The sequence below is a fragment of the Cibotium barometz genome, chromosome 13 (genome assembly GCF_041138505.1).
Source record: "Cibotium barometz isolate CiBa-2024 chromosome 13, ASM4113850v1, whole genome shotgun sequence".
NCBI lineage: Eukaryota > Viridiplantae > Streptophyta > Polypodiopsida > Cyatheales > Cibotiaceae > Cibotium > Cibotium barometz.
Window position 1 is genome coordinate 1,395,386 of NC_141058.1, and position 27,485 is coordinate 1,422,870.

General features: G+C 39.8%; 1 protein-coding gene across 1 annotated transcript; it reads left to right on the plus strand.

The window, feature by feature from the left end:
* The first annotated feature begins 19,732 nt into the window (after window positions 1–19,732).
* On the plus strand, window positions 19,733–22,890 carry LOC147632257 (amidophosphoribosyltransferase, chloroplastic-like). The gene has a single exon (XM_086807065.1). The coding sequence runs from the start codon at window positions 19,789–19,791 to the stop codon at window positions 21,529–21,531; it is 1,743 nt and encodes a 580-aa protein (XP_086663191.1). The 5' UTR covers window positions 19,733–19,788; the 3' UTR covers window positions 21,532–22,890.
* Window positions 22,891–27,485: the final 4,595 nt, after the last annotated feature.

Below are 27,485 nucleotides of genomic sequence, written 5' to 3' on the forward strand. Positions count from 1 at the left end.
TTTTTTTTTTTAAGAGAGACTGGTTTCGAACTATTGTCCAAGACAAGGCCAATCATCCTTGTGCACATCTAAAAAGCTATTTAGCACCTGAGAAGTGGTTGAGTGATTGCTCGCTCTTTGGGAAGTGCATCAAACAAAGCTTCACATGCTCCTAAGGTCAAAAATCTGTAGTTCCTTGAACTGTGATAACTTTTGGCAAGGACCCAGTTTTGCACAGTCTTTTCAGATTTGGAATCCTTGTTTTTTGTAGAAAGCTACGACCCGATCAAGTCGACCCTCTGTAAAGAAGCAATTCTAAAGGGCTTCAAGAGATTCCAAGATTGGATCTCCTAGTCACACCAGGCATTCAAACTCAGTTCTAACTTTTTCTTGGTGTTACTAACCCCAAGGACCATGACCCTACCAAGTATGGTTCTAAAGTGCCAAAAATAGAAATTTGTCATTTTGGGCTTCCAACTGGGCAAAATAGAAGTGCTATAAATAGTAAGGGGAAAACCTAATTAGCAATTTAAAGTGCCAAGCCTTTTAACAATAGGATGGACTATAGCCATACCTAACCACGCGCAGATTGGATTCTATTTGTCCTTTATTTTGTGCACTCCAAAAATGGACCTTGCACGCTTATGTGGCTGAAAATTTAGTTCATTTTGGAACTAATTTCCGTCCATGTTTGTTTGATTGTAGTTCCTAGATTAAGTGAGGGCTTGGGGCGAGCACTTGGTTGGTAGTAGACACTGGCCCGACAATCCTGCTTAAGCAGAGTTGGCATCTTGCTGACAATACGAGAATATAGGCTGGTCATAAACCCTTCCGCAAGAGGGTTAAAAAGTTCTTGTTTCATTCCTATGAGCCAACAGGGCATTTTCCTAAGGAATAGAGTTTACCTAGTCTCTACTTATAGTTCAGACTAGGTACCTTTCAAATTTGGTCCACTCCCAACATCATTAGTCTAATTACTATTTTTAGTAAATTAGAGGGAAGAACCAAAACTGACTAGATTGAATGTAATGAATTGTGCTATTGAGGATTCCTTGATAGCACGCATACAAGATTTGCCCGAAAGCATTCAATATAGGATCTTACAACTAATTCTTGCCTCTTATTCCATTGAGATAAGGGGTGACACCCTGCTAGTGGATTGTTATCAACAGACCACTTGGGACCAAGTCTGGGGGGATGAAAACCTTGTGTACATCCAATTGTGTTGTATTCTTGGACTTGTGGATCGAGTTGAATTTAGTAGTTCTTATTCTCGAGATCGGTATACGGGTACCTACATTCCGGAGTTCCATAGCACTCATTTTGAGGATTTTCGGCCATTATTGAATTTAATCAATCGGTTACCCTTCACTTTGTGATGAGACTGATACAAGAGATACAGGAAACACCGAAGAGATAGCTGAAAACAAAATCAGTAAGGATTGATTCTTGCCTTCCATTGGCAAGAAGGAAAATTATCATTTGTTGACAAAAGGCCCATCTAAGTTGTGACTCATAGTAGGCACTAACCTATCCACTTGAGAAGTGGTAGGGTCACTCTTTGAGAAGCGCATAAAATAAAGTTTTGCATGCTCTCTACGGCAGGTAGCAACGCAAGCAAGGATCAGTTGAAAAAGGCTCTGCAGGGGCCAAGACTAACCTTGGGGGATTTTAGTGAGTCGGATCGATTTTCCTTCTCAAGTGTGACGATTCTTGGTTCCAGAAACTCATTCCTAACCAAGAAACCGAGACTTCCAAAAAAGGAAATAAAATGTCAAAGGGATGCTTGAATCCCTTGAGTTCCCTCGTGAGGATCCTACTCGAAAAACCTTGAGCGAGCCAATGCCACAAGATTGGGCAAGAGTCTGAGACGACACGACAGTGTTGAAAAGACATTACATGGCTTCCTTGAGCAAGCATGTGTATATGGATGAATCCCATAGGGTCTTTAATAGGATCTCGCAAGGTAAACCCCTTGAATCCCATAGTTTTCAAGATTGAAAATCCAGATTTGGGATTCTATTTTTACAAAGATGTCTGGGAAAATAGGTATCTTCCTTGTGAAGAACCTGAAATTGAGCAAGTCACAGTAGAACTTATAGCCAAAGCTCGTGAATTCCCAATTATTAGGATCTGGAGAATCATTACCAGGAACTAGTAAGGGAAAAGAAGTTGTGCAAGAGGCACAATACAAAGGCACCTGGTGTATTGGTGTAACCAGTGGATTTCTAGACTTTACATATACTCCAAGACGCATCATCCATGAGTATGCATCTGCACCGCTAGTTAGTGAGATGGTAAGGGAAGAGGGAATTTACATCAAGGGAGAGAAGGGATGTGTTCCATATCCCTATGTTCACACAACGGCACCGCCTCTGTCATATGGTGAGTTTACATTTGCCCCTTCCTTTGCAGCTACTAGCATGGGACTACCCACTTTCTGGACCAATCCATATGGTGAGTTTACATTTGCCCCTTCCTTTGCAGCTACTAGCATGGGACTACCTACCACTTTCTGGACCAATCCATATGACTCGACCTATAGGGAGTGAGAGTGTAGACCCATTATACGCTACCCCAAGAGTCCACACTACTCGAACAAGTGGTTTTTCAACTATGGATGTACATGGACGCAAGGAACTAGATGCAGAAATTCCAAGGAGCACTACAACTCCTCCAGCAGGGATGCTATCAACAAACGATGCTATAAGCATGGTTAAAGCTATTGCTAGGGTAGTAGCAAGCAGTAGAGAACCTATTGCCGAACTTCACTTGCATACTCCTTTACCTCAAGAATGCAAGCGAGATATGACAGCATCCATGGTTTGGAGTGTGTTAAAGGCAATGACCAAGTTCAGTGGCACGGGTGATGCCCATAGTCATATTGAAACATTTGAGTAGGTAAGTGAAGCATTGAGTGTAAAAGACAATCCTACAAAGATCCAAGCATTTGGCTTCACACTTGAACAAGGTGCAGCTAAATGGATTCATACCCTGGAACCATAAAGCAAGGCCACATTTGAAGACCTGAAACAATCTTTCCTTATAGCCTATGTAAAAATTGGCGCCAAAGATAAGATCTACTCATAATTTTATGTTTTTATTTAGAAGTGCTGCTCTAGTAGCCAAAGTAGCAAGACGAAATGGTTTCTTGTCAAGTATAGGGGCCGAGTAGTACAGGGTGGCGTGGTTGCAGCAGATACTTATAGATATGGGTAAGCCTATGGATAGAGCTCTTGCATTTATTATGACAACATGAGTAGCATATAGTTTCTTGTCAAGTATAGGGGCCGAGTAGTACAGGGTGGCGTGGTTGCAGCAGATACTTATAGATATGGGTAAGCCTATGGATAGAGCTCTTGCATTTATTATGACAACATGAGTAGCATATAGTTGGCTAGTAATCGAGTGTATCATGCTAGGACAAAAATTGGCAACCTGAGTTTTTTCATTCGTTTTCAAATGGAAAGCAATGGAGAAATCATCTTACTGCCTAAGTTGGAGACAAATTGAGTCCAGTAGGAGGTGGAAATAAGGAAGCGTGATTCCAAAGTAGAGCCTAAGTTAGGGTTCAAATTAACCATTGGGTATCTGATATAGATCCCTATAACTTAATTGCAATTCGGAGATGGTTTGACTCCAACCATTCCATACAGATTTGTTACCCTTGGTTTAATGTAATTTCTAGTAAATTTATGCTGATAAATCTGTTGTAATCATCACCTAAATACTAGATTGAGTTGTAAAAGGGTAGACACTGCCCTTGAATCTTGAAATTGGATCAAGAGGTAGACCCCCTTCACATCATCACATGAGTATGGCACAAGAGATAGCCAAATTTAATGGGGAGCAGTTTTACACATGGTAGACAAAAACCATGTATTTACTCATGAGGAAAAATCTGTGGGGGCTAGTTGAGGGAAGAGATGAATGCCCAGAGGTGAGAGGGGAAAATGAGTAGAAGAGTAGGAATGAGAAGCATTAGGACTTATCGCACTCAATTTAAATGATGAAATCATTCATCACATCATAGGGATATAATGGGCAAAAGATGCATGGGATGAACTCAATAAATTATTTCGCACTCAAGAAAAAAATTCAAAGATAAATCTATTAATACAATTCTACAAGCTGGATATGAAGGAAAGTGAACCTTTAATCACACACTTGAACAAATATAAAAGCATTAAGCAACAACTGTCAGCCACCATTGGCAAAAAGGTAAAAGATGATGAGGCACTAGCAGTGCTTCTGAAGAGTGTGGACAAAGGTGAATATGAAAACATTGTAGCAACATTAAAGAATGTACCTGAATTAAAGCTGCACGAGATAGAAGGAGCTCTACTAGATCAAGAGACCAGAGTCAAAGAGAAGAAATGGCTGGACTCAACAGTAGGAGAAGAAAAAGCATTCTTCACCCAAGGAGGATTCTCTTGAGGACGAAGACGAGGAAGAGGCAGAGTAGGAGGGACCTTCACGGATTTCCACAACTGTGGAAAGCCAGAACACATGGGAAGAGACTGCTACAGTAAACCCAGTGGAGAAGGAACGACATCGGCAAACTTCATGAGGCTCCTGAGGAAGTGGAGTCAGATCATCTTTTCTGAGAGAGAGAGAGAGAGAGAGAGACAGAGAGAGAGAGAGAGAGAGAGAGAGACCCCACAACCCAATGTAACCTATCCCAGTAGAGTAAAACCACCTCTGAGCCACCCCGATGATGTAGGCCATGTGGTAGATATATGGGTGAGCACTTTAGTCTCAAGGTCATGGGCACTTGTAGTAGCCTTGGACACATAGAGAGAGAGAGAGTGTCAAGGACTATGAGTTTAGGGACTTGAGGCACTGGTCGCAGACTATCAAGTAAGAGGGAAACTTGGTATAGGGCCAAGGTGTGCTAGGATTATTTTAGGAGGGGAGGTGTTGAAATATACAAGTGAATAGGGTGTGTGCGGGAACAAGCCCTTAGCAAGAGGCTATAAAAGAGAAGCTGTAAATGTGAGAAGTTGTGTAAAGGTGAGAAGTATCTACTAGGAGAGAATAAAGGGTAGCATGAGGAGATTTAGGAGGTGTGGAGATATTCTAGGAAGAGAATAAAGGGTAGCATGAGGAGATTTAGGAGGTGTGGAGATATTCTAGGAAGAGGTGGAGAGAATCGAGCAAAAGAGGTGGAGTGAATCAAGGAGAAATCAGTGGGATTGGATGCTTGGATGTAAACTCTATAAATTGAGACATTGGCCTAATGAGAATTTGCTGGTTTTTGATTATCCATGCTTACATTAAGCTATCACTAATCATATCTTAATTATAATCTAATCTCTTTTCTAATGATGTTGATTCTAGCATTTGATCCACCATAGCTCATCATATTGCTGCAAATTTAACACTTACAACATTACAGCTTTCATGCACTACTAACCAAGCCCCAATGGGTGAGAGAAGGGCCATGAGCAAACAAGTTAGGGTCTAGGCCAATAATATAAGAACTAGTGAAGTGTACATCTTACAACATCACAAACGCCACATAACTAACCAATGGGTGTGGGAGAAGGGCCATTGATCAAACAAGTTAGGGGCTAGGCTAAACACGAGAACTAGTGATCTTACAATATTACAACTTCCACACAACTAACCAAGCCCCAATATTCATTGACATGAAAGGGGCTAGGCTAGCAACACCACAAGAACTAGTGAAGCGTATAACATTACGGCTTCCACACAACTAACCAATTCCCATTCTTTATTGACACGAACGGGATACTCTTGGAGATATGGCCAATGCCATTAGTGCGTGGAATTGAGCCAGACCTCTTAGATAACTTGTGAGTAGTATTGTCGGCTATAGTGGAAACCAGGAGTTCTATCTAGATTTAGATGGGACAATGTATATCCTAACAAGTGACAGCAAAAAGGTTAGACCATTGGCCATGGAAAATGAGATAAAAAGTCCTAGAAGATTGTAAGATGCTACCAGAGTTCAAACACAGCTAGACCTCTTCGATAACCCGTGAGTGGTATTGTCAGCTATAGTGGAAACCAAGAGTTCTATCTAGATTCAGATGGGACGATGTATATCCCAACAAGTGACAGCAAGAAGGTTAGACCATTGGCCATGGCAAATGAGATAGAAAGTCCTAGAAGATTGTAAGATGCTACCAGAGTTCAAATAGAGCCGATAAGTACTCACCTTCCTAATGTCATTGATAAATTTTTCTTGAGGAATGGTGTTGTATGAGAATGCCTCATGCAACCTCTACACAATCATTGATATTCCTAGGGACTTGCAAACGACTTGTAGGGGTTTTTTAATTATCTAGCACATCCCTAGTGAGCAAGTGACATATGTTGATGAGGAAGGTAGCACCTACACCCCAAGACTTGTTAACAGCCCATGAGGAGGCAAGAAATACATAAAGATCTAGGCAGGGGGCATTACACCACCCTTAGCCTACTAGAGTGAAAGAAAAATATAAGGAAGGGAAGCAAGGAGGAAATCACTTCAAGAAGAGACAGCCCGGTAGAGGAGAAAGAATTCTTATTCTATAGTTGTAGACAAGACGTCAACTTCATAAAGAGGCAGTCCAGCAGAGGAGCAAGAATTCTTATTACATAGCCGTAGACAAGATGTCAATGTTTGGACTCCTTCCCTATTCAGAGAAGAAAGGATGAGGGAAAATAGTACCATCTAGAGAGAGGTAGCACCTCTCGAAAGAACAAGGGTGACTCCACTCCCTTAGAGACCAAAGTACTAGCTCAAGGAGATAGATGCCTTCAGATTAACTTTAGAAGGTAATGCATTGTTATGGTTCCAAATGCTAAAATACACACAAAAAAGGGACCATGGAGGATATCGAATTACATCACAAAGAGGGACCATGGAGGATCTCAAACTAGCATTTACCACATCTCCAAGTCTGGTGTCAAGCATAGCTCAATTATATAATTATACCAAATTCTAATAGCTTGAGCATGAGTCCGTGGGACAGACTATGTATCGACCACCTCAAGAACTTAACAAGTAGATGTCCTACTGAGCATGAGTCCGTGGGACAGACTATGTATCGACCACCTCAAGAACTTAACAAGTAGATGTCCTACTGAGAAAAACCGAGCCAAATGCCAAATGAGGTTGATCTCATTGTTCTTAGAGGGATTGAGAAGCAAGAAATTACACAATGCATTGTATGCCAAAAGGCACATAATGCTTTACTGGAGTATTACATGTAATAGTTTTTGATAGATTTTGATGATAACTTTATAGGCATCACTTCCCCCACATGGAAAGTAGAAGACATGACTCTTTGGTCAAAATAGAAACCAATGTCAAAAGCCAAGACACTAGGAAAACAAAAGAGCCTAAAATCATAGAAGACATTGCTAAGGCAAGGACTACGGCTAGAAGAAGGATCATGGCTAGAAGAAGTGTGGAAATCCTCTCCTAGGGAGACATGCCATTTGCATTCAGCTCCAAGATGGGAAATGACTTAGCTAATCCTCCTAAGCACGCGCACACACACACAAGCACTCACACATGTAAGCAAGCAACTCAATAAGACTTCATAGCTAATGACTAATATAAACACACATCTAGCTAATCACAAGCAAGAATAGAGCAAGCAAATTCCAAGCATATACACAGTTAAGCACTCACACATGTAAGCAAGCAATTCAACAAGACTCCATAGTTGACTAACATAAACATGGAAGCATGCAAGAATCAAAAGAGATTAAGACAAGCAAGGATGAAGGAGTTCCCAACAAGCTTGAGCTCAAATGTAGATTGTATTATAAAAAAGTGTCTTTACACACTCCAATAAGTCTCTTATATAGAAGTGGGCTTTGCCCGTCTATCCACACTTATGGGGTGTCCAAAACATGAAACATGTTAGCGAGGGTGGCAATTACAAAAGGTACAAAAAAGGAGTAAAATTTTAACTACGGTGAGGATTACAAAAGGTACAAAAAAGGAGCAACAGGGACTATGGTTCATTTGATTCATGGATGTAAAAGTAGCTTAATTCATTGACCAAGCCAAGTGAAAAAGCCAAGAAACTACCTAGAAGATGGCGCCTACTCCAAGTGGGCAATAGAGCTCTATGCATTGAATGCCGAGGAATATGTTAGCTTTGGTGGCCACATGGTTCCTACTCCAAGTGGGCAATGGAGCTCTATGCATTGAATGCTAAGGAATATGTTGACTGTGGTGGCCACATGGGACCTAGGTCCATGGGAGAGAATGTAGGGGATCTTTTGACCTCATCAATGATGTCACATAACTTATACCTTAACACTATATAACAGGCTTTATCTTAATGAAAAAGGTAGGGGTTTAACATATTATTCTTATCTCAAACGTATTATTAAGTGTGTCATTAGCATTTTAATTTACTCTCACTAATCATGTTATTGTCCTTCATGAGTGTTCATTGATATCCCTATCATTAAGAAAAATTTGGACTCACAAACTGACCCTCTAAGGACTTTCTCTCTTTTCCATGAATCAAGGAAAAGTGTAAAAATAATGTTATAATATTGCTCCTCTCTCTTCTCTTTTTGAATCTTGTACATCTCAAAATATTAGTTTTATAATAGATTCACTTATTATTTTATTGATTGTCCAAGAACTATACCAGACCTGCTCAAAACTCGAATATCTCAAAAACTATTTTTTTATTTGAGCTGGTTTCGAATATCTCAAAAGATATGACATTCTTAAATACCCAGATTCATTTATGACTGAAGAAACAATCATTTCGTGATTCTAGAAGAATTTTATCTTTAAAATGGAATATCTTGATTTGTACTTTGTATTTCATAATTTCTTTTTATAGTACGTAGATCCGTGCTTTATCTACATTCTGGTGCATTTTTATGTTTTTTTATAGAGGTTTGAAGAGAATAGACATTTTTTTAAGATTTTAAGAATGTGTTTAGATTTATTATTTTAGAGAATAGTGCATTATGAATTTTCCTTTTTTTGTGATAGAGCTTCTTCGTCTCTTTAGGTCATTTCTTCTTTCCATAGCTCATTTCTTCTTCTACTTTCAAATTTGCATCTCCAAACAGTTTGTATTTCCCTCCATCTCCAAATAGTTTGTATTTCCCTCCATCTCCAAACAATTTGTATTTCCCTCCTGTTCTATTGCACTTGTCCACTACAAAGCTAGAGAATGAAGAGTGATTTAATTTTTTGGTGCCATTTTCTTGGAGCCAACAAACTATTTCCCTCTTCATTAATCTTGCTATCAAGGAAAGAAGCAACAAAGAGACAACACAGAGCCAACACAGAGAAGCAACAAAGAACAAAAATGGAGGTTAGCAATGTTTTGATGTTGGTTATGTTCAATTGAGTTCTATAAGTTATGTTTTCCTGTTGGTTATGTGCATTACTATTCATAAATAATAAAGTTAATAGTAAGATATGTTTTACTATTGGTTAATAATAATAATATGTGTATTACTATTGGTTAATAATAATAATATGTGCATTACTGTTGGTTAATAATAATAATATGTGTTAAAGTTGGTGTTAAGTTACACATATGTGTTAATAATCATGAAATTTTGTGTAAGTTTTCTTGTAGGCATTGATTGTACTCAATGGAGATAGTGATGTATCTAAGTGTTTCTAGTTTTTTGATATTTTAGGAAGCAAGAAGCTTTAAGAAGAGAAGTATACACTTCCAGCTAGATGAAGAGTATGCCCCATTGTACAAGAGAATTGAGGTTTCAATGATGAATCCATCGGTGATGCAATTACACAGAATAACAGGGAAGAAACATATAGATCTTTGGGTTGATGGGTCTATATATCCACCTGATCCTATTACACACCAATCTCCCGGATTCTCAGGACTAACATCATTGGTCAAGTATGTTTGTGAGGATAATATAGGGTTACAGGGTTATACTGGGAGACTTGCAAGCCAAGCTCATGTTTCTGCACAGTAGATCATGAAACTTAATAGATCATTGTTGGCAAAACAAGAAGAGAACAATGTTTTGCAAGATGCTATGCATGACATGGTAATGCAAAATGCCAGTTTGATTAACCAGGTTAATGATTTATAGGTTAGCAATAAGAAGATGAAGACAATGCTAGAGAAGACTATCACTTATGGGCCCACAACGACACGGGAGGTACATGAATGCCAAAGGTCATATAAACCTATGCACATGTTGGCAAAGACAGGTGGACAATACAGGCGAAGGATCTATGCACAACGTGATAACATGCAAAAGATGTTTAGCAATCTAGAAAACGAAGTGAATCAAGGAATTGAAAAGGTACTCACTAAAGATATGGTGAAGTCCGCGCTTCAATGCCCAAAGTTTAAGTTAGTTAGTGATGATGAAGTTATCATACAATGCTTTACAAGAGGCGAGTGATTCCTTCACATCAAATGATATATGCAGGGAATATATGATTTAAGGTAGGAATAAGTTCTCAGTCTTTTGGCATGATATACAAACATTTAGATACAAGGTTTAAAAAAGTGTTGCAAAAGAAAAGGGTATTGCCTCTTCCTAAACTATTTCATGTGGTGCAAGCACGACAATCATTAAATAGTAAGGTGGAACAATCAATTGGTGAGTCAATGCACTTATGTCACAAACATGTATGCAAGTATGGGTCAAAGGAAGTGCCGTTTGTCTTGCACATAAATAACAATTTTGTATTAGACGTATGCAAGTTACAATCTCTAATGGTAAAATTTTGCAGTATATCTGTTCTAGAATGTGGAGGCGAGCTAGAATTTGTTTTGAAGCTTGAAAGTGAGGTTATCAAAGGTCAGAAGTTAGAACGTGTTAGTCTAACTCTCATGAATAGAGCACTGGATCCTAACATCTTGCCTGGTCATCTTGATTACTTTAGTGTACAGTTTGAGAATGAAATTTGGTGGCTTGCTGCATTTGAAGTACCAAAGGAAGATCATGAGATCTTGAAGATTTTCTTTAACTTGACAGAGATACCTAATATAGTGCGACGTCAAAATCATGGTGAAAGTTTGCACGTGGAAGATTATGGGTGAGTATCAAGTGGAATGGCACCTTGCTAGAGATCTCAAAACTTTGAAGTGCATGTTTGGTGTGTCAAATGCAGTAAATGGAGAGTTTCCTTGCATATATTGTATGCGGTCTAGAAAGAAAGGTAAGAATGGGAAGAAACATGCAGAGAAGGGTGTCTTACACGTGATCAATTTGTTTGCCGACCAAATGGTACGAGTAGATCCTAAGGATCCTATTCTTGACATCCCCTTGACAAGAGTACACTTTTGCACTTTGCATACACTAATGAGGATTGTAGACAAATTGGTTATTCATATGTGTGTTTTGCTTATAAAATGCAGCCAGCTTCTGGTGCCCAAGAAACATATAAAAGGGTGGAAGAAGTATTATCTAAGATGGGTTTACATCGAGGCCAGGTAGAAATAAAGAAGGATGAAAAAAAGTCTGGAGCAAGCGGCAATGTACCATGCAAGCCTTGCTTTGGCGGCTCAAAAGCAAGGAAATTCCTCTCTACACCACGAAATGAAAATGGAGAACTACTAGTACAACAACCAGAGAAATATGAAGCATGGAAAAAGTTACATATGGCCGTTCCTGATCGAAGCAATGGAGGAAAGACTAGAGTAGCAAAAGCAAATGTGTGGATTTCTCTTGACAAATTGGCAGTGCTTTTGCAGAAGATGACATTTGGACCAGATGATTCCAAAGGAGTTTAAGAAGGTGATTGGTATATTCTATGCATCAGTTGTTGAAGCCTGGACTTCAAGTAGTATAACACATTACATGGTAAGTGTGACATTACAATTAATTTATATGATTTTAGATACTAACTATGATTACATTGTTTATTGATGTAGCATATATTGCATGCTCATGGTCCTTACTTTGCAAATGAAGGAAGGTTAGCAATATGGTCTACACAGGGCATGGAGCGATCTCATTGGCAAGCACGATGTGCTTTTCCAAAAGATAACTGTTCATGGAGGTGGAATCTATGATGTCAATCCAATGAAACAATTACTTCTATGGTGGTATAGAAAGATAGTAATAAGGTTAGAGGAGAAGAAACCTATGTCCAATGGATCACAGGCAATACACAGAGTCATATGTGAGGTTAGAAAGGCATAATTTGAGAATTCATCAGGTAGAGAGAAACATGTTGAATGGTTGAGAACTCAAGAAAGAGAGGGAAGCAAGTGGAAAACCCGAGAGTCAAGTGTTTCAAATGAGCAAATGTCAGTTGAAACTCTGTAATTTTTTGTTGATGTAAGTATTACTCTACTAAACCAAAATGGATTTCACATAGAGCTTGTAAACCAATGTGATATATCACCCATAATCTTACTAACTATAACCATAATATTAAATGATTTTATGTGTGAGAGTATATGCATACTTGTGTGTGAACAGTTGTGTTATTTTTAAAGTTGACTAAACTAGTACTTGTGCTTATAAGTGGTGAGACATTTACATTTTATAGTCTTCTAGCTTTCAAGGCATGGCAAGCACCAAGCAAAGTGCTAAGAGGAATCCTACTAAGACTCGCCCAACACAACCCCAGGTCAATATACCAACGAAGACTGATAGTGAGCGCACTCAATCTGATAATCCAGGAGGCACTACAATGTAGATGGAGACCACGCACTGCTGCTCTTTGAGAAATAAGGAAGTATCAGAAAAGTACAAACTTAATTATACAAACCGAGGGCGCCATTTGCAAGACTAGTGAGAGAGATATTGCAAGATCTCCAATGAATGTCTCGTAATAGGTTCTATGAAAGACTTAGTTCTACAGTCAACAATGTGCAGCGATGGTCAACCCAAGCATTGCTAGCTCTTCAAGAAGCAGCTGATGCATATTTGGTGGACCTCATGCATGATGGTCACTTGGCAGCTATTCATGCAAAGCGCATCACTCTTATGGACAAGGATTTGAGACTTGTACGAAAAATTTGTAATAATGGCGATGCCTTCAGTTTGAACATGGATAATATGATTTGAGTAAATCATATAATGTGTTGTAAACCTGTGTTTCAATGTACTTGTCATCTATGAGAAGTGTTTTTAATACAAGTACAATTTGATGTTTCTTTCTCAATATCTTAGGTGTTATTATCTTTTTCTCTCGTACAGTTTTTCAAGTTTATCGAAAGCATTATTTTTTTGTTCACAGGCCTCATATGGATTTAGGATTTTTCACACATGTATGCATGAAAGACTATAAGTGTATAAAACTTTAATGAATTTAGAAATTTTAGAAATTTTATCTTTACTATAAAAATATAATAAAAATTACTCTAAGAATTAGATTACTTTAAACATGGAACGAAGTTCTAGAAACCCTAGGGAATTAGTGAGATGTTGCATCAAAGGGGCTCTTATAAATAAGGAAATTACTAAATATAATAAAAATTACTAAAAAAATTAAGAGTTATTTATTTTCATTCTATAAAAATATAAATATAAGTTATATTTTCAGTTTTTGAAGTTATAAATATAAGTTGAGTCTTTCATTTTTATTCTATTCTTGTTTTATCTTCTTCAAGAACATGGCTCGCACCTAAGCAAACTGCCAAGAGGGTTGATCCCGTGAAGGTCAGGCCCCCACCACCACCCACACATTGCAAATGTCGGTGGAGACCTGGCACCGTCGCTCTTCGAGAAATAAGAAAGTATCAAAAGACGTCAGACCTTTTGATCCCGAGGAGACCTTTTCAGTGCCTCGTTAGGGAGATCATGGATGATTTGAACGAGAGTCGGATATCTTAATGGCATTGTCGAGTCAACAATAGTGAGGCTCTCACACGATGGACCCACACAGAATCAGGGCCATCCTCGCCAGCCTTTGGCTGGCATGCCTGGAGGGCCCCGATGCATGCCAAATTACATGTGTGGGGTCCCCAGGCCCCTGAGGCCCCGCACTAAAATTTTCAAGAAGATTTAAAAAAATTTTATGTACCTTCTCAGCCTCATCAGTCTGTTTCCCGACCGGTGCATCTAGGTCTGCCCCAGTGATCTCTCTATCACCATGTAGAGGGTTCGAGAGATCAATGCGTGGTCGAGGTCCAAAGAGCTCCTCCGGCAAACCTCTCAAATTCTGCATTTGAGATATCATAATCAAGAGCAACTTCTGCAGCACTTCTTTGGATGTGGATGATTGCAAAGACATCATCCATGCTCGTGCCATCGTATCGACCAATCTCAATTACTTGTGGAGGGACATCCATAGTGTCAAAGTCAATGAGGTCTTCATCAACCATCAGGGACAAGGTGGCAGTACAGCTCTTCCTCCCTTAAATCCAAGACCTCAAGGACAAGGTGGCAGTACAGCTCTTCCTCCCTTAAATCCAAGACCTCAAGGACATCCTGCATGAGCAAGTAGTCAACACCATCTATAGTGATGGCACTCAATGATGCAAGTTTTGCATTCTCACAGTAGGATGGGATGCCCCTTGGTGGATAGTCGTCGACAAGTCCAAAGACAAGCTACGTGCCTCCTCCTCTTGCTTGTCCAGGACTCTCCACTGGCTCCTTCTCTTCATAGGTGAGAAGAGGCACCACTAGCTCCTCATCATTCTCCTCTTCAAAGTCAGAGCATAATATACAAATAGCAAAGGCAATATCCCACTCGATGAGATCGATCAGGTCTGCCTCCTCAAAAGCGAGGAGCACAGAGGTAGATCGGAAGGGGGGGAACATGTGCAAGTGCTCTTTGCACAACCTTTCTATGGTTGTCACCACTATTCATGGAGAAGAGGAACTCTAGGGGTATCCACCGAGCAGTGGAGTCAGGGATAAAAAATGTGATATCATCACATCCCATGCAAAAATATGCAAGCACTGAGCTATCAGCTCTAGAGTCCTAAATATATTCTCTAGCTCAACACTATAACAAAACCTAGGGTAAATCTGGTCCCACATCTTACCATAACGGATTTCACTCATCCACTATGCAAACGCATCATGATGAGAAGCCATGGTGAAGGTGTAAAGGGAGCAACAAGCAAGGTGGATAGAAAGTGAGAGATGGAGAATGTAATAATTTCATTAAAACTTTAATAAAGTAATATATATTTTATTAAAATTTTAATAGAGTAATATTTATTTCATTAAAACTCCAAGAGCTCCAACACATCCTGCATGAGGAGGTACTCCACCCCTTTAATGGTGATGGCACTCAATGAAGCTAGTGGTGGGTCATGAATTTGGGTTTCGTGAGGCTGGATGGATGCAATTTATACTTATGTTTATTATTGTACTTAAAATATCTATAAACTTATATTTATTTTAATACCTTATGTTTATACTTTAGTAAATAAAGGTCACTTCAATAAAATATAATAAATAATAAATCATACTTCTATTTCTTATTACATATTATATTATTATTATTATATTTACAAAGTTACTTATATTATTATTTACACTTAAATATATACTTAAAGTTATTTTTATTTTTATACTTATATCCATAGACTTAAAATTAATGACACTTCATTAAAATATAAGAAATCATAAATCATAGTTATATTTCTATGGTAATTAATTATATTATTATTTACATTTAAATATATATTTATACTTATATTTACAATTGTACTTACTTATACTTATCTTTATTTTCTTACATATTAATGGGTTTGAAACACAGTAGACTTAAAAAAAATCAATATAATTTATAAAAATGAAATAAAATAAAATTTATAACACTTTTAGAGAAACAGTTTTTAATATCCACTTGGAAGAATAGGAATTACATGGACTCTACAATTTCAAGGATGTGTGGAGCAACACATTGCTTGCATGTTTTGCAAAGTTCACTTCGACTCCCAACCTTCCTACCATCCAACTTGAAATAAAAATTACAAGGGGGATCATTGGACATGAGTTGGATTTCCTACCTCAGAAAGCTAAGGGGCCAATGACTTTCTACATTAACGCTAAAAGGGTCATGACCCTCCCAAAGAATATTCACATCAATGAGTGCTGAATGCGTGCCATCTCGCATGTCTTGGTCCAAGCTGAGCCACTCCCCTTGTAGAAGTCGCCACCTCCTATACTTGAAGCGAATGCATGAAGTTTGTCTTGTAATGAAGTACCTGTCATAAAAAACAACCAACCAACCTAAAGGTAACATCTGACACTGATTCTGCACTCAATGATATCATCATGGTGAGTTCTCTTGAGATGCCATGACTCACCTAGTAACTGAGTCATCCAATCCTAAGATGGGTACTTGCATTGATACATAATCTTAGTTTTCTTTACTACTTCACAAGATCCAAACAAATGTGCAAACAAACTAACTGGAACAAACCAACTTAGATGCACATCTCTAGAGCCTGTGGAAGGTTTCATGGCAGCATGAACATCAATTTTTATCTTTACCCTACATGCTTCTGACATGTCTAAGCTAGGATTATACCATTCCTAGCTAGACAATGGTGGTATTGGAATGTACTCCAAACTGTGTCTCTCCACAACATATGTGGAATCATAAAAGTAAACATTCTAAGATGCCAATTCGCTTGCACTCTTGTTGTCATAGATCAAGGCACCTATCTCTGCATGTAAAATATTTAGCTTTCCACTTAAGCACTCTACATTTTGCCATTCATGCAGAGTTGATGAATATAAAGCTGCAAGCAACAAACATGCTTGTATTAAAACTCTATCTAATAACCATAGACTCAAAGCACAAGAACACAAAGCACAGAGATATAAACTTACTGTTAGGCTTATGTCTCGCACTGAAGTTGTCATGATGCACTCGAATCTCTTTGTGCATATAAACATGCTGAATGAAAGCCTTTGTTATTGTACCATTGGTGCGTCTCCTGAACTCTACAATTCTACCTTTCCATTGTTTGTTGGAGTCTGTTATATCTTTGAGCTTGACCTTGAAACTCCCACGAGTACTTGGTCTCATTAAAATCCAATTAACTTACTGTATTGATCAGGGTTCCAATTACCTTATCATCTCTCCTATTAAAACACCTCCACTGTGTGAATATTACTGATATTCCTCCTCCTTATTAAAGACATCTACAATAAAAAACAAAGCACCAAATTAACAAAGTTAGACTGCATGATTAATAAATATCTATGTTAAGATTGTAAGCAACAAATAAACATTATAACAACAAGAAATAAACATCAACCTATTGCTTTGATTCACACAACCTTGTTGCTTACAACCTATGAAAATGAACATAAACACATTAAGACAAAACATAAACAAACCCTAAACCTATGATCATTACTCACAAGTATTTTATACCACTTAAAATCAAGATAGTTATCCGTGGTGTAGAGAAGATTATAAGCAACAAATAAAGATTAAGACAACACGAAATAAACAGCAACTTACTGCTTTGATTTGCACAATCTTGTTGCTCACAACCTTGCTCCTGTGAAAATAAACAATAACATATCAAGACAAAACATAAACAAACCTATCTTACATCAAGACAAAACATAGACAAACCCTAAACATATGATCATTACTCATAAGAATTTGATGCCACTTTAGATCAAGATAGCTATTTGTGGTGCAAAGAAGAGAAAGTTCATGTGAGAAAACATACATAACTCATAGAGGTTTTGTCCAAATGAGATGAAATTTATGAGGAGAGAGCTATGGTGGATAACAACATACCTGTAAAATTTCGTGAACAAAGAACTAGACTTGCAGAAGATATAGCAAAATTGAATTCTGCCAAAAAAGGGGGGAACTGAAAAGGTAGTGAAATGCAAAAGAAGGGAAAGCAAAAAGTTAAACATAAAAAAAGGAAAAAAATGAAATTCAGTTTTCAAACTTCCATGTGCTAACCACAAGGTACATCTGACATGAAAAAATAGTTTATGACATGAAATCTAACATTTCCCTATCTTTTAAAGTTATAGCCTCTATTATTTTATTGTCGTAAGAGATTTGGGCAAAGATATGACAAAAAGATCCATGTCACATGGATCTAGAATCCCAACTCTCTCATTGGTCAGGCCAATCTTTTTTTATTCACTCCTTAAGGGCCAAAATGGAGAGTCCATATTTCTCCTAATGTATTTTTATCACTTCACATAGTATGGTCTTAGGAGGATGTCTCAATCTTAGAGAGTGACTTCCATGTCTACCTGTAGCTCCAAAATCAAATAGGGAAAGCGGAAATACCCTTACCCATGTGTTGCTTCCTTGCTTGCCTCTTTCATGCCTCCTCAGCTCTCACACGAACCGGAGCTCCGGTGCCAAATAATGTGGGGGAGAGGGAGAGCTTGAGTTTCTTACAAGTAAACACACACACAAGAGAGAGCAAGGTTGACACAAGAGAGAGATGGATGGTTGAATTTTCTTCTATCTTCTTCGTCTCTTAATCTAGTATATCATAAAGATAAGAGTACATACTATAAGAGAATGTACTCTCCTGATCATGAGGCTTATGCCTACAAGTGGTGGGCTACCCCAAGCCTCCCAACAATCCTTCGTGATTATACTACTATCCAAGATCGTAGTAGATGACTATGAGTCCCTTATACATGACAATTAAACATTCGTTTTGTCGTTTTCAAAATAGTGCCCCAACTTGTTCATGGGAATTTTTGGCTATCCTTTGGTTTTGGTTATGGAGGGAGGGTGCTCAATAGGGTACTCCTCATCCTCCTATTCTTGCGATTTAGGTTTAGCTATGTGGGCTCTTAGGTTCCCTTTCATCTAGTCAGATAAGTCTCTCCAAAGTTGGGAGTTTCCTTGCAAAAGAGAACTTATCAAAACTTGGACTTCTAAGGACAAGAAAGCTATTAGGCCTGCTATATCCTATGGGTGATATTCGCACTCATTGGGTTCATACTCACTCTAATGGGTTAGGACCTACCAATGTGCAAGGGATGTGCAACATTGATCCTTCTCTAGGAGGTGGTGCCTATAAAGGGGACGAAATAAATTCATCGTCGATCACCTTGGAGAAAATGTTGTACTGCCTATGACAACCCATGGAAGGCTAGCTTTCACCTCCCAGTGAGTGCTTCCTCACTACATCTAACAATGTGGGACCTAGTTGAAATGGTTCCAGAGGTAAAGACACCAATTTTGGTTCTTTTTGTGGCCTCTTAAGAATGGTTATGTGGGTGGGGCCTTTGGAAAACCCTAAGGCTCTCTCATTGGGTCTATGATTAGCTCAAGGATAGGTTCGTACTCAACCACTTGCTATAGTACTGGCTCTAGTTCAGCCTGCACCTTCTCTTGGGCTTGTTTCATTTGAGTTTCTCGAGAAGGTTTTCATAATCTATGTGTTCCATTTCCTTGGGAAGAATGGGTTTGTGCAGAAGTTCACTGGTTGCCAATTCGAGCATGTAATCGACTTACAGCAGGTCGATAGGTGACACCATGTTAACCTATGGAGTGGTTATGTTAACACACATGGATACACAATGCTCATGGCCCAAAACACCAGAGAGATAGCCGCAAAGTCTCACAACAAGCTAAATCACCATAGGCCTACAATCATTGCAACTCAAGTAGTTACTCCACTGCAACACGAGCATTCCGAAGTGCTAACTTTGAAGAGAGTAGATCGCACCCACTTAGGAGAATCCAAGCTCTCTGTCCAATAAACCTGATGCTTCGTAGCAAATGACTACCTCGCATCAACCTCATCCAAAGTGTTTGGCTGTGAGAATGCAAACCCTTCTCCCTATTAATCGGCGAAGTTAAGTTGGCCTTAGGAAAAAACCCTTAAAGTGAGGGTTTTTGAATCAATGGGCAAGGCTGCTAAGCAGGCACAATTTGTATCCTTTTAGGTGCTGATCATGGTGACCATCCAGCAGCAGCAAGGCCCGTGTTCGTTAGGAAGAGCAGACTTTCTACACGGCAGGTGGCTGCACGCCAACAGGTCATCCCGTCAACGCCTGCTGCAGGCACGCCAAAACCCTAGGGTTTCTCAAATGCCCGAACCACCTAGGGTTTCCAGCCCGCGGGCCCCGTGTGTTGTGAGATCGCAAAGATCCAGCGAGTCATCGACACCAATAACTCCGCTAAAGGAAGAAGCTTATGGTCCCAACAATCCCATGGAGAAATGGCGTGGCAGATGCAGAGGGGATGGAGATGGTCATGGTCATGTCTATGGCTGTGGCGTGGAGGATGGTGGTGATGATTCATGGCGAGAAGAGTGCGGAGTTGTTGGCATTTTTGGTGACAGCGAGGCCAGCAGGCTTTGCTACCTGGCACTGCATGCCCTGCAGCACAGAGGGCAAGAGGGTGCTGGAATTGTTACCTCCAACAATGGATCCCTGCAAGCCATCACTGGAATGGGCCTTGTCTCCGAGGTCTTCGACCAGTCCAAGCTTAATGAACTGCCGGGCACCTCCGCCATTGGTCATGTCCGATACTCCACTGCAGGAGCCTCTGCTCTAAAAAACGTGCAGCCTTTCGTGGCAGGTTACAGATTCGGGTCTCTTGCTGTCGCTCACAACGGAAACCTTGTCAACTACAACTCTCTTAGAGCTACATTAGAGGAAAGTGGCTCCATTTTCAATACTTGCTCAGACACAGAGGTTGTCCTCCACCTCATCGCCATCTCCAAGTCCAGACCTTTCCTGCAGAGGCTTGTCAATGCTTGTGAGCAGTTGGAAGGAGCCTACTCTTTGCTCTTTCTCACAGAGGACAAGCTGGTGGCTGTCCGAGACCCTTATGGCTTTCGACCCCTCGTCATGGGCCGGCGGAAAAATGGCGCAGTGGTATTTGCTTCTGAGACATGTGCATTGGATCTGATTGAGGCTACATATGAGAGGGAGGTGAATCCTAGTGAGGTCATAGTGGTTGATAAAGATGGTATTAGCTCCTTATGTTTACTACCACATAGGCAGCGCAAGGCATGCATATTTGAGCACATCTACTTTGCATTACCCAATTCTATTGTGTTCGGACGCTCAGTCTACCAATCACGCTACACTTTTGGGGAAATCCTGGCAGACGAGGCACCTGTTGATTGCGATATTGTCATTGCAGTGCCAGACTCTGGAGTAGTAGCTGCCCTTGGTTATTCTGCCAAATCAGGTGTGCCCTTTCAGCAAGGTTTGATTAGATCTCATTATGTTGGCAGAACATTCATCGAACCGTCACAGAAAATCAGAGATTTTGGGGTGAAACTCAAGTTGGCTCCTGTCAAGGGAGTGCTGGAAGGAAAAAGGGTGGTTGTGGTGGATGATTCCATTGTGAGGGGGACCACTTCTTCGAAGATTGTTCGACTGATCAAGGAGGCAGGAGCAGTGGAAGTACACATGCGGATCGCAAGTCCCCCCATCATTGGGTCATGCTACTATGGGGTTGATACTCCTAGCACTGGGGAGCTTATTTCTAATCAATTAAGTATAGAGGATACAAGAAAGTTTATTGGAGCTGACTCTCTCGCTTTCTTACCTCTTGAGAGGCTGAGACAAGTCCTAGGGGATGAGGCCCCCACATTCTGTGATGCGTGCTTTTCAGGAGCTTATCCAGTCCCCCCAGAGCATGTGAAGAGTAAAGCATCAGAGGTGATTATCAATACAGCCTGACTGCAACATACAGGTGCTCCATGATGCCTTGAAGAATTTCAAGTATCAGGTATGTATTTAGCCTGACTTTTTGGAGGAGGGACTTTTCCCACTACCTTGTTGTTGAAGATGTATAGACAGGAGGAAAAGAAAATGCACCTTTTAACCGTTGAATTTTGTCAAACTAGCTCACGTTTCAAATTGCCTTCATGTTTTGGAAGAAGTTCATATCTTGGACCGGTCAAGTTTTTTTGCAAGAACTATAGGTGCAGTTGAATGCTGAGATTGCTGCCATATTCCGTTTTGTTGATAGGTACAATTCATTGCCATTTGATGGCAATAGCTGACAGTGTAGATAGGCATTAAGGCTGTTCTGATGTTTGTATATATCCAGACTTGAGGTTTTATTGGCACAAAGGTTCTGTGGAACTGGATTATTGCTTGGGTACAACCATGGTTCTACCTTGTGAGGCTTAAGGCTAGTGCACTCATGGATAGGTTTAAATGACATTCAGAATCTGCGCAAACAGCTAAGGGGCCTTTCAGACTACCCGCCCTGTCAAATCCTAGGATTGGTTGAGTGTTTTCTGAGTAGGTGGGTAGCTGAGGCCGCTTGAGTGCATTGTGTACCAAAACTTGAAACCCAAAACAAAATTAAAAATGAAAAAAAATTAAACACACACACATGCACCCACGTGCAGACAACACTGATAAGACTCCGACCGAGCAAGATTATCAAAGCATAGGTGACAAATATGATGTAAGAGCTGTGGAAGTCTTGGTGATGAGGCGCAAGATGTTAGATTACTCTATCTGCAAATGCAGGTGAGAGAAATATGATGGAACATCAGTGAACGTTTTGTGATGAAGGCTCAAGATTTTGGATAACTTGATCCATAAATGATGCTTTTGGGCTTGCATGGCTACTGCAGGTACTCCTTGCACACTTCCTAACACTCATACAGGCCATGCTGTTTAGTGGTCATGCTAATTAGCTACTGTCTGTCTCTGGCTGTTAGTTGGTTATTTGTCCTTATTGCATAGGAAGACCCACATTCCTGTCTTAGTGAGACAAATGCTTCTTGTGTTGGACCCAGTCAAACTTCGAAAAAGTGTCATGAAGAGAGCAAAGAAAATGAGGTCCGTCTGGTAAATAGATAGAAAAAGCAAAAAAGTTGAGAAGCTCAGAGAGAACAACTTATAGACACTTTGGCAGCATGTCATCATTGTAAAGCTCCACGCTTCTACATCTTTAGCAACTAGTAGGCCTATGTGTTACTGTGCCTAGTGCTGTTAAGTCGCCAAGACACCTTGAGTTCAAGAAGCCCAACATAGTGTACTTGGGGCTTTCATTGGAAAATCTGTTCATCCTCATGTAAAGTGAGAAGTCTTCTTCTTCATAGCTTTGTGTTGTATTCTCTTATCTGTTCTTTGAACTTTGCTTTCTTCCTTGCTTTGGTGGGTATACACCACCTTGGTTCTCTTAGCAATTTTTGAGTAGTCTTGACTGCTTGCCACGTCCCCTTCCAACTCGGTAGGCTCATGTGATAATCCTCCTACATTATCATGAAGAAGACAATGGACTTGGTGATGTGCTCTATAATGCCACGTAGAAGACTCAAGAGCACTAGTCAATAAACTGGTAAGAAGAATACTGTTTCTAAGAGGTTCTCTTTCTAAATAAAATGCATGGATATTCTAGCCAGATCCTCTATTTATAAGTTGGAAGGTGAGTATAAACTAGGCTAACACTTAAGACTCTGTAAAGAGGTAATTGACTTGAAAATAGAGCAAGATCTATAAGAGTACCTCAAAGGTGAGGGGATGGTATGTCTTTCCAAGACAAAGGTAAATAATTACATAAGAAGCTCTACTTCTTTCAAGATGAGTTGTTTTTTTGTTTTGTTTTGTTTTCTAAGCTGGGGTCAAGTAGGCATAGCTGGTGTCCCGTTAAACTCATAAGGCCAAACACTTTTGTCTCACTAGTTTCAACAAGAGAAGGTAAGGTTAGGGAGATTGAGATGCTTAATCAATGCTCAAGAAAAACCCATGTATATTTTAATCCCACCTTCAGAATTTATCTCTATCCTCATCAAAAAAACTCAATGGTCATGAAAAATGGCAATTGAAATAATTTTGTAACAAATGATTAATAAGTTTTTTAATTTGTATAACTAAAGTACAATGTCATTTCAAGGAAATCTTTTAAGGGTTTTCAAACAATAGATTGTTTGTAGTACTATTTGTGTGCTATCCAAAAAATCCATAAATTCAATTTTGTTATTCCTTGATAGTCAAGCTTTCTTTAAGCCATGTGGAATCTTGTGATCATCTCAATTCATAGAATTAAATCACTTTTTAAGGCATGAAGAACTTGAGATATTCATGGTCGTGAACATCTATTGGTTTTTCACGTCAAAAAAAACATTTAAACTTCACCTCTCTGACTTGATTTTTTGAAGTACCTGATCATTGTGAAGACCTTTATATGATTTACACTACATTTGAGCCACCTTTTTTGGACTTGAAAAACTCTAATGCTCACAATCGTGGTTTTTCACGTCAATTGACTTTTGAGTTTTCTTCTTTTGAGGTTATCTTGTGGTTCAAGTGAGTTGTTGGAAAGGCTGGGTATGATTTTTATTTCTTTTGAAACAATCTTTTTTGGTGTGAAAAACTTGAGATGCTCTTGGTCACGAGTTTCTGCTAGTTTTTCACGTCAACTGAACTATTGCATTCCATGCTTGTGAGGTGATTTTATGGTCCACATAATCATTTGAAGATCTGGGAATGATCCCTCATGTTGTTTGAGCCAATTTGTGGACGTGAAAAACTTGAGTTTTTTTCGACGTGAATTTGTCTCCATTGGTTTTTCATGCCAATTGATTTTATGAAGTACATGCTTTTAAGTGGCCTATATTATTCCCTTGATTTTGAGAAGTGCTTAAGCATGATTTATGATCCTTTTTTAATGACTTCTTTTGACCAAAAAAAAAACTTGAGTTTTTCATGGCGTGATTATCTTATGAAATTCACGCGTGAACAATCATTACCTATTTTGTGCATCTTTGCCTTTCATGGGTTTTAAGGACCTTTCTTATGTGTTGCTAAGCTTCAAGGACCTATGGCAAATGATTCCCAAAGTGGGATGGCAAATAGTTTGAATTATGCCATTGAGCATTTATCTGATTTTGTTGTGGCTAGAGTAATTATTGAGCTAAAGCTTTGACTAGTAACATTCATGTGATTTTGTTGTGGATGGAGTAATTATTAGATTGAAGCTTTGATTGGTAGCTCTCCATATGTTGTGGCTGGTGTAATTGTTGACTTGAAGCTTTGACTAGTAGCTCTCCAGATGTTGATATATCCGATAAGATGAATTGTTGCTACATAATATTTGTCGCTCTGAGTATAAGCAAGTTCTTGTGGTTGACAGTGAAAGGCCTTAAAGATGCAGTTAAAGAAAGAGCTGCACAATGTGTCAAGAAGAAAGTTATCAATGACTACTCATTAAAGATGAAAGGGAATGCAGATGCTCTTGCCTCTATTAGAGGACCAATTGATGATAATTACTTGGTGTTACACTGAATATGGGCTTGGAAAAGCATCGATCAATGACTACTCATTAAAGGTGAAAGGGAATGCAGATTCCCTTGCCTCTATTAGAGGACCAATTGATGATGATGACTTGGTGTTACACTAAATATGGACTTGGAAAAGATTATAACCAGTTCCAAACATCTATTAAAACTTGGGAAATTTTTCCTAAATTTTTAGGACCTTATAGCCCTTTTGACTAGTGAGGAGATGAATGGTGGATCTTCATCTAATGTAGGTTGATATAATGGAAACATGAATCATGGACAAAAACAATTGGATTCCAATTCACAGTTCTAATTCGTAAATAGGTGAAACCACTCGAGGCATGGGAAGTGCTAGAGAGGCCAAGGTGGATGGAAAAGAAATAAGAATGAAAATAGCATAGAGAGTGCTATTAATGTGGAAAACCAGGGCATATAGCAGAGGATTGTTATAAAAAATAGAATGACTAAAAGTGGGAAGCTGTAGTAAGGGAACTATGTATCTTCAAGTAAACACGCTAAAGATAGAAGTGAGAAATTGTTGTGATGTAGCTTTATAGTGCATCTAACCACATGACCAACCATGGTAGGGCTGTTTTGTGGCGCTTACATCAGGGCTTCTTTTGCTCACATCTACGTTTCACCTGAGCATATGTCAGCGTTTATACATCAACTTACATCAGCATTTTGCTTCAGCAGACATTTGCGTTTTGCTATAGCTCACATTAGCACTTCACATCAGCCCACATCAAGCTTACGTCAGGGTTTATATCAACGTTTATCTCAGCCTTCTTCAACGCATACATCAGGGCTCACATCCAGCATATCTTGTGCGTTTTTGGCACAGCCCTCGGGACAGTAGCCCTCTCTGCTACTTCGGGACAGCAGCCCTCTCTGCTACACATAGGGACGAGAGCCCTCTCTGCTACTTCAGGACAGCAGCCCTCTCTGCTACACATAGGGACGAGAGCCCTCTCTGCTACTTCAGGACAGCAGCCCTCTCTGCTACATCGGGACAGCAGCACTCTCTGCTACACATCGGGATAGTAGCCCTCTCTGCTACATTGGGACGGCAGCCCTCTCTGCTTTAGGTACGCAGCACTCGTGTCACCAGAGCTTGCACCACTCGGGACGGCAACCCTATCTACTCCAGGTACGCAGCACCCGTGTCATCAGAGATTGCACCACCATCACCGACATTACCTTTTTCCACTGCCACTATCACCTCGGAGTGCTTTGCCTCACATCGACGCGAGCCTTCGTCATCGACCGTGCTTCAGCTCCGATGTCTTTCTCTACTTCAGCAGTGGTCTTCTTTTTGCTCAAAGTCACCTCTCATATAAGGGCTCTTGTACATATCTGCACTCACCTTTTTATATATATTCACTCACATATTTCATGCTGTGTGGTTTCACTCCGATCTCTCGTATATCTGGTCCTTCCGTCCTTTTGCCCTCACATGATATCAGAGTTATCGTGAGCAAAGGGATTGAAGACCTCAAGAGCACACATCATGGATCGTCTACCCACACTCCCGGATGATCGATTCTTCTCACCAGAAGATGCTTCTCCAAACTCTGATCTGGACCACATAGGGAATGGGATTTCTTACTCAGTGGAGAATCCTCAAGATCATACTTTGGGAGACGATCAACCCATGCACATCACCTCATCCACACCACCTTTGCCATCACAATCGCCCTCTCCGACTTTATCAGATCTTGTTTCCAGAGGGGGATACATTCCTTCTGCCATTGTGTTTGTATGGGACCCTGGCATGCTTCATCTTCTCTCATGGTCCCTTTTTGGGTTGAGAGGGGGTGTGAAGAAACATCACTTTTCCAGCCCTAAAAAGGGACTTTCTTGTTATTTTATATTTTATATTTTTGGGGTTTTTGTCTTGGCTGCTAGCCTACACCTTTATGGTGACCGACTAGCACCCCCCTTTACTATAAATAGTATTGCCCATACCTCATCATCCATGTACCACTTCATCACCATATCAGGTATCATCTGGCCGCCTACAAGCAAAGGTTCTCATCTGCGTTTTCCTCTGCTGGTCCAGGCTGCCTACTTCAGGGCTTACATCAGCCAACATCAGGCTATTTTCTGGCGCTTACATTAGGGCTTCTTCTGCTCACATATGCGTTTCACCTCAGCATATGTCAACACCTAAATCAGAGCATATATCAGCGTTTATACATCAACTTACATCAACGTTTTGCTTCAGCAGACATCTACATTTTGCTACAGCTCACATCAGTGCTTCACATCAGCCCACATATGTGCTTATATTAGGCTTACGTCAGAGTTTATATTAGCATTTATCTCAACCTTCTTCAGCACATACATCAGGGCTCACATCCAGCATTTTTGGCACGGCCCTCGCGACAG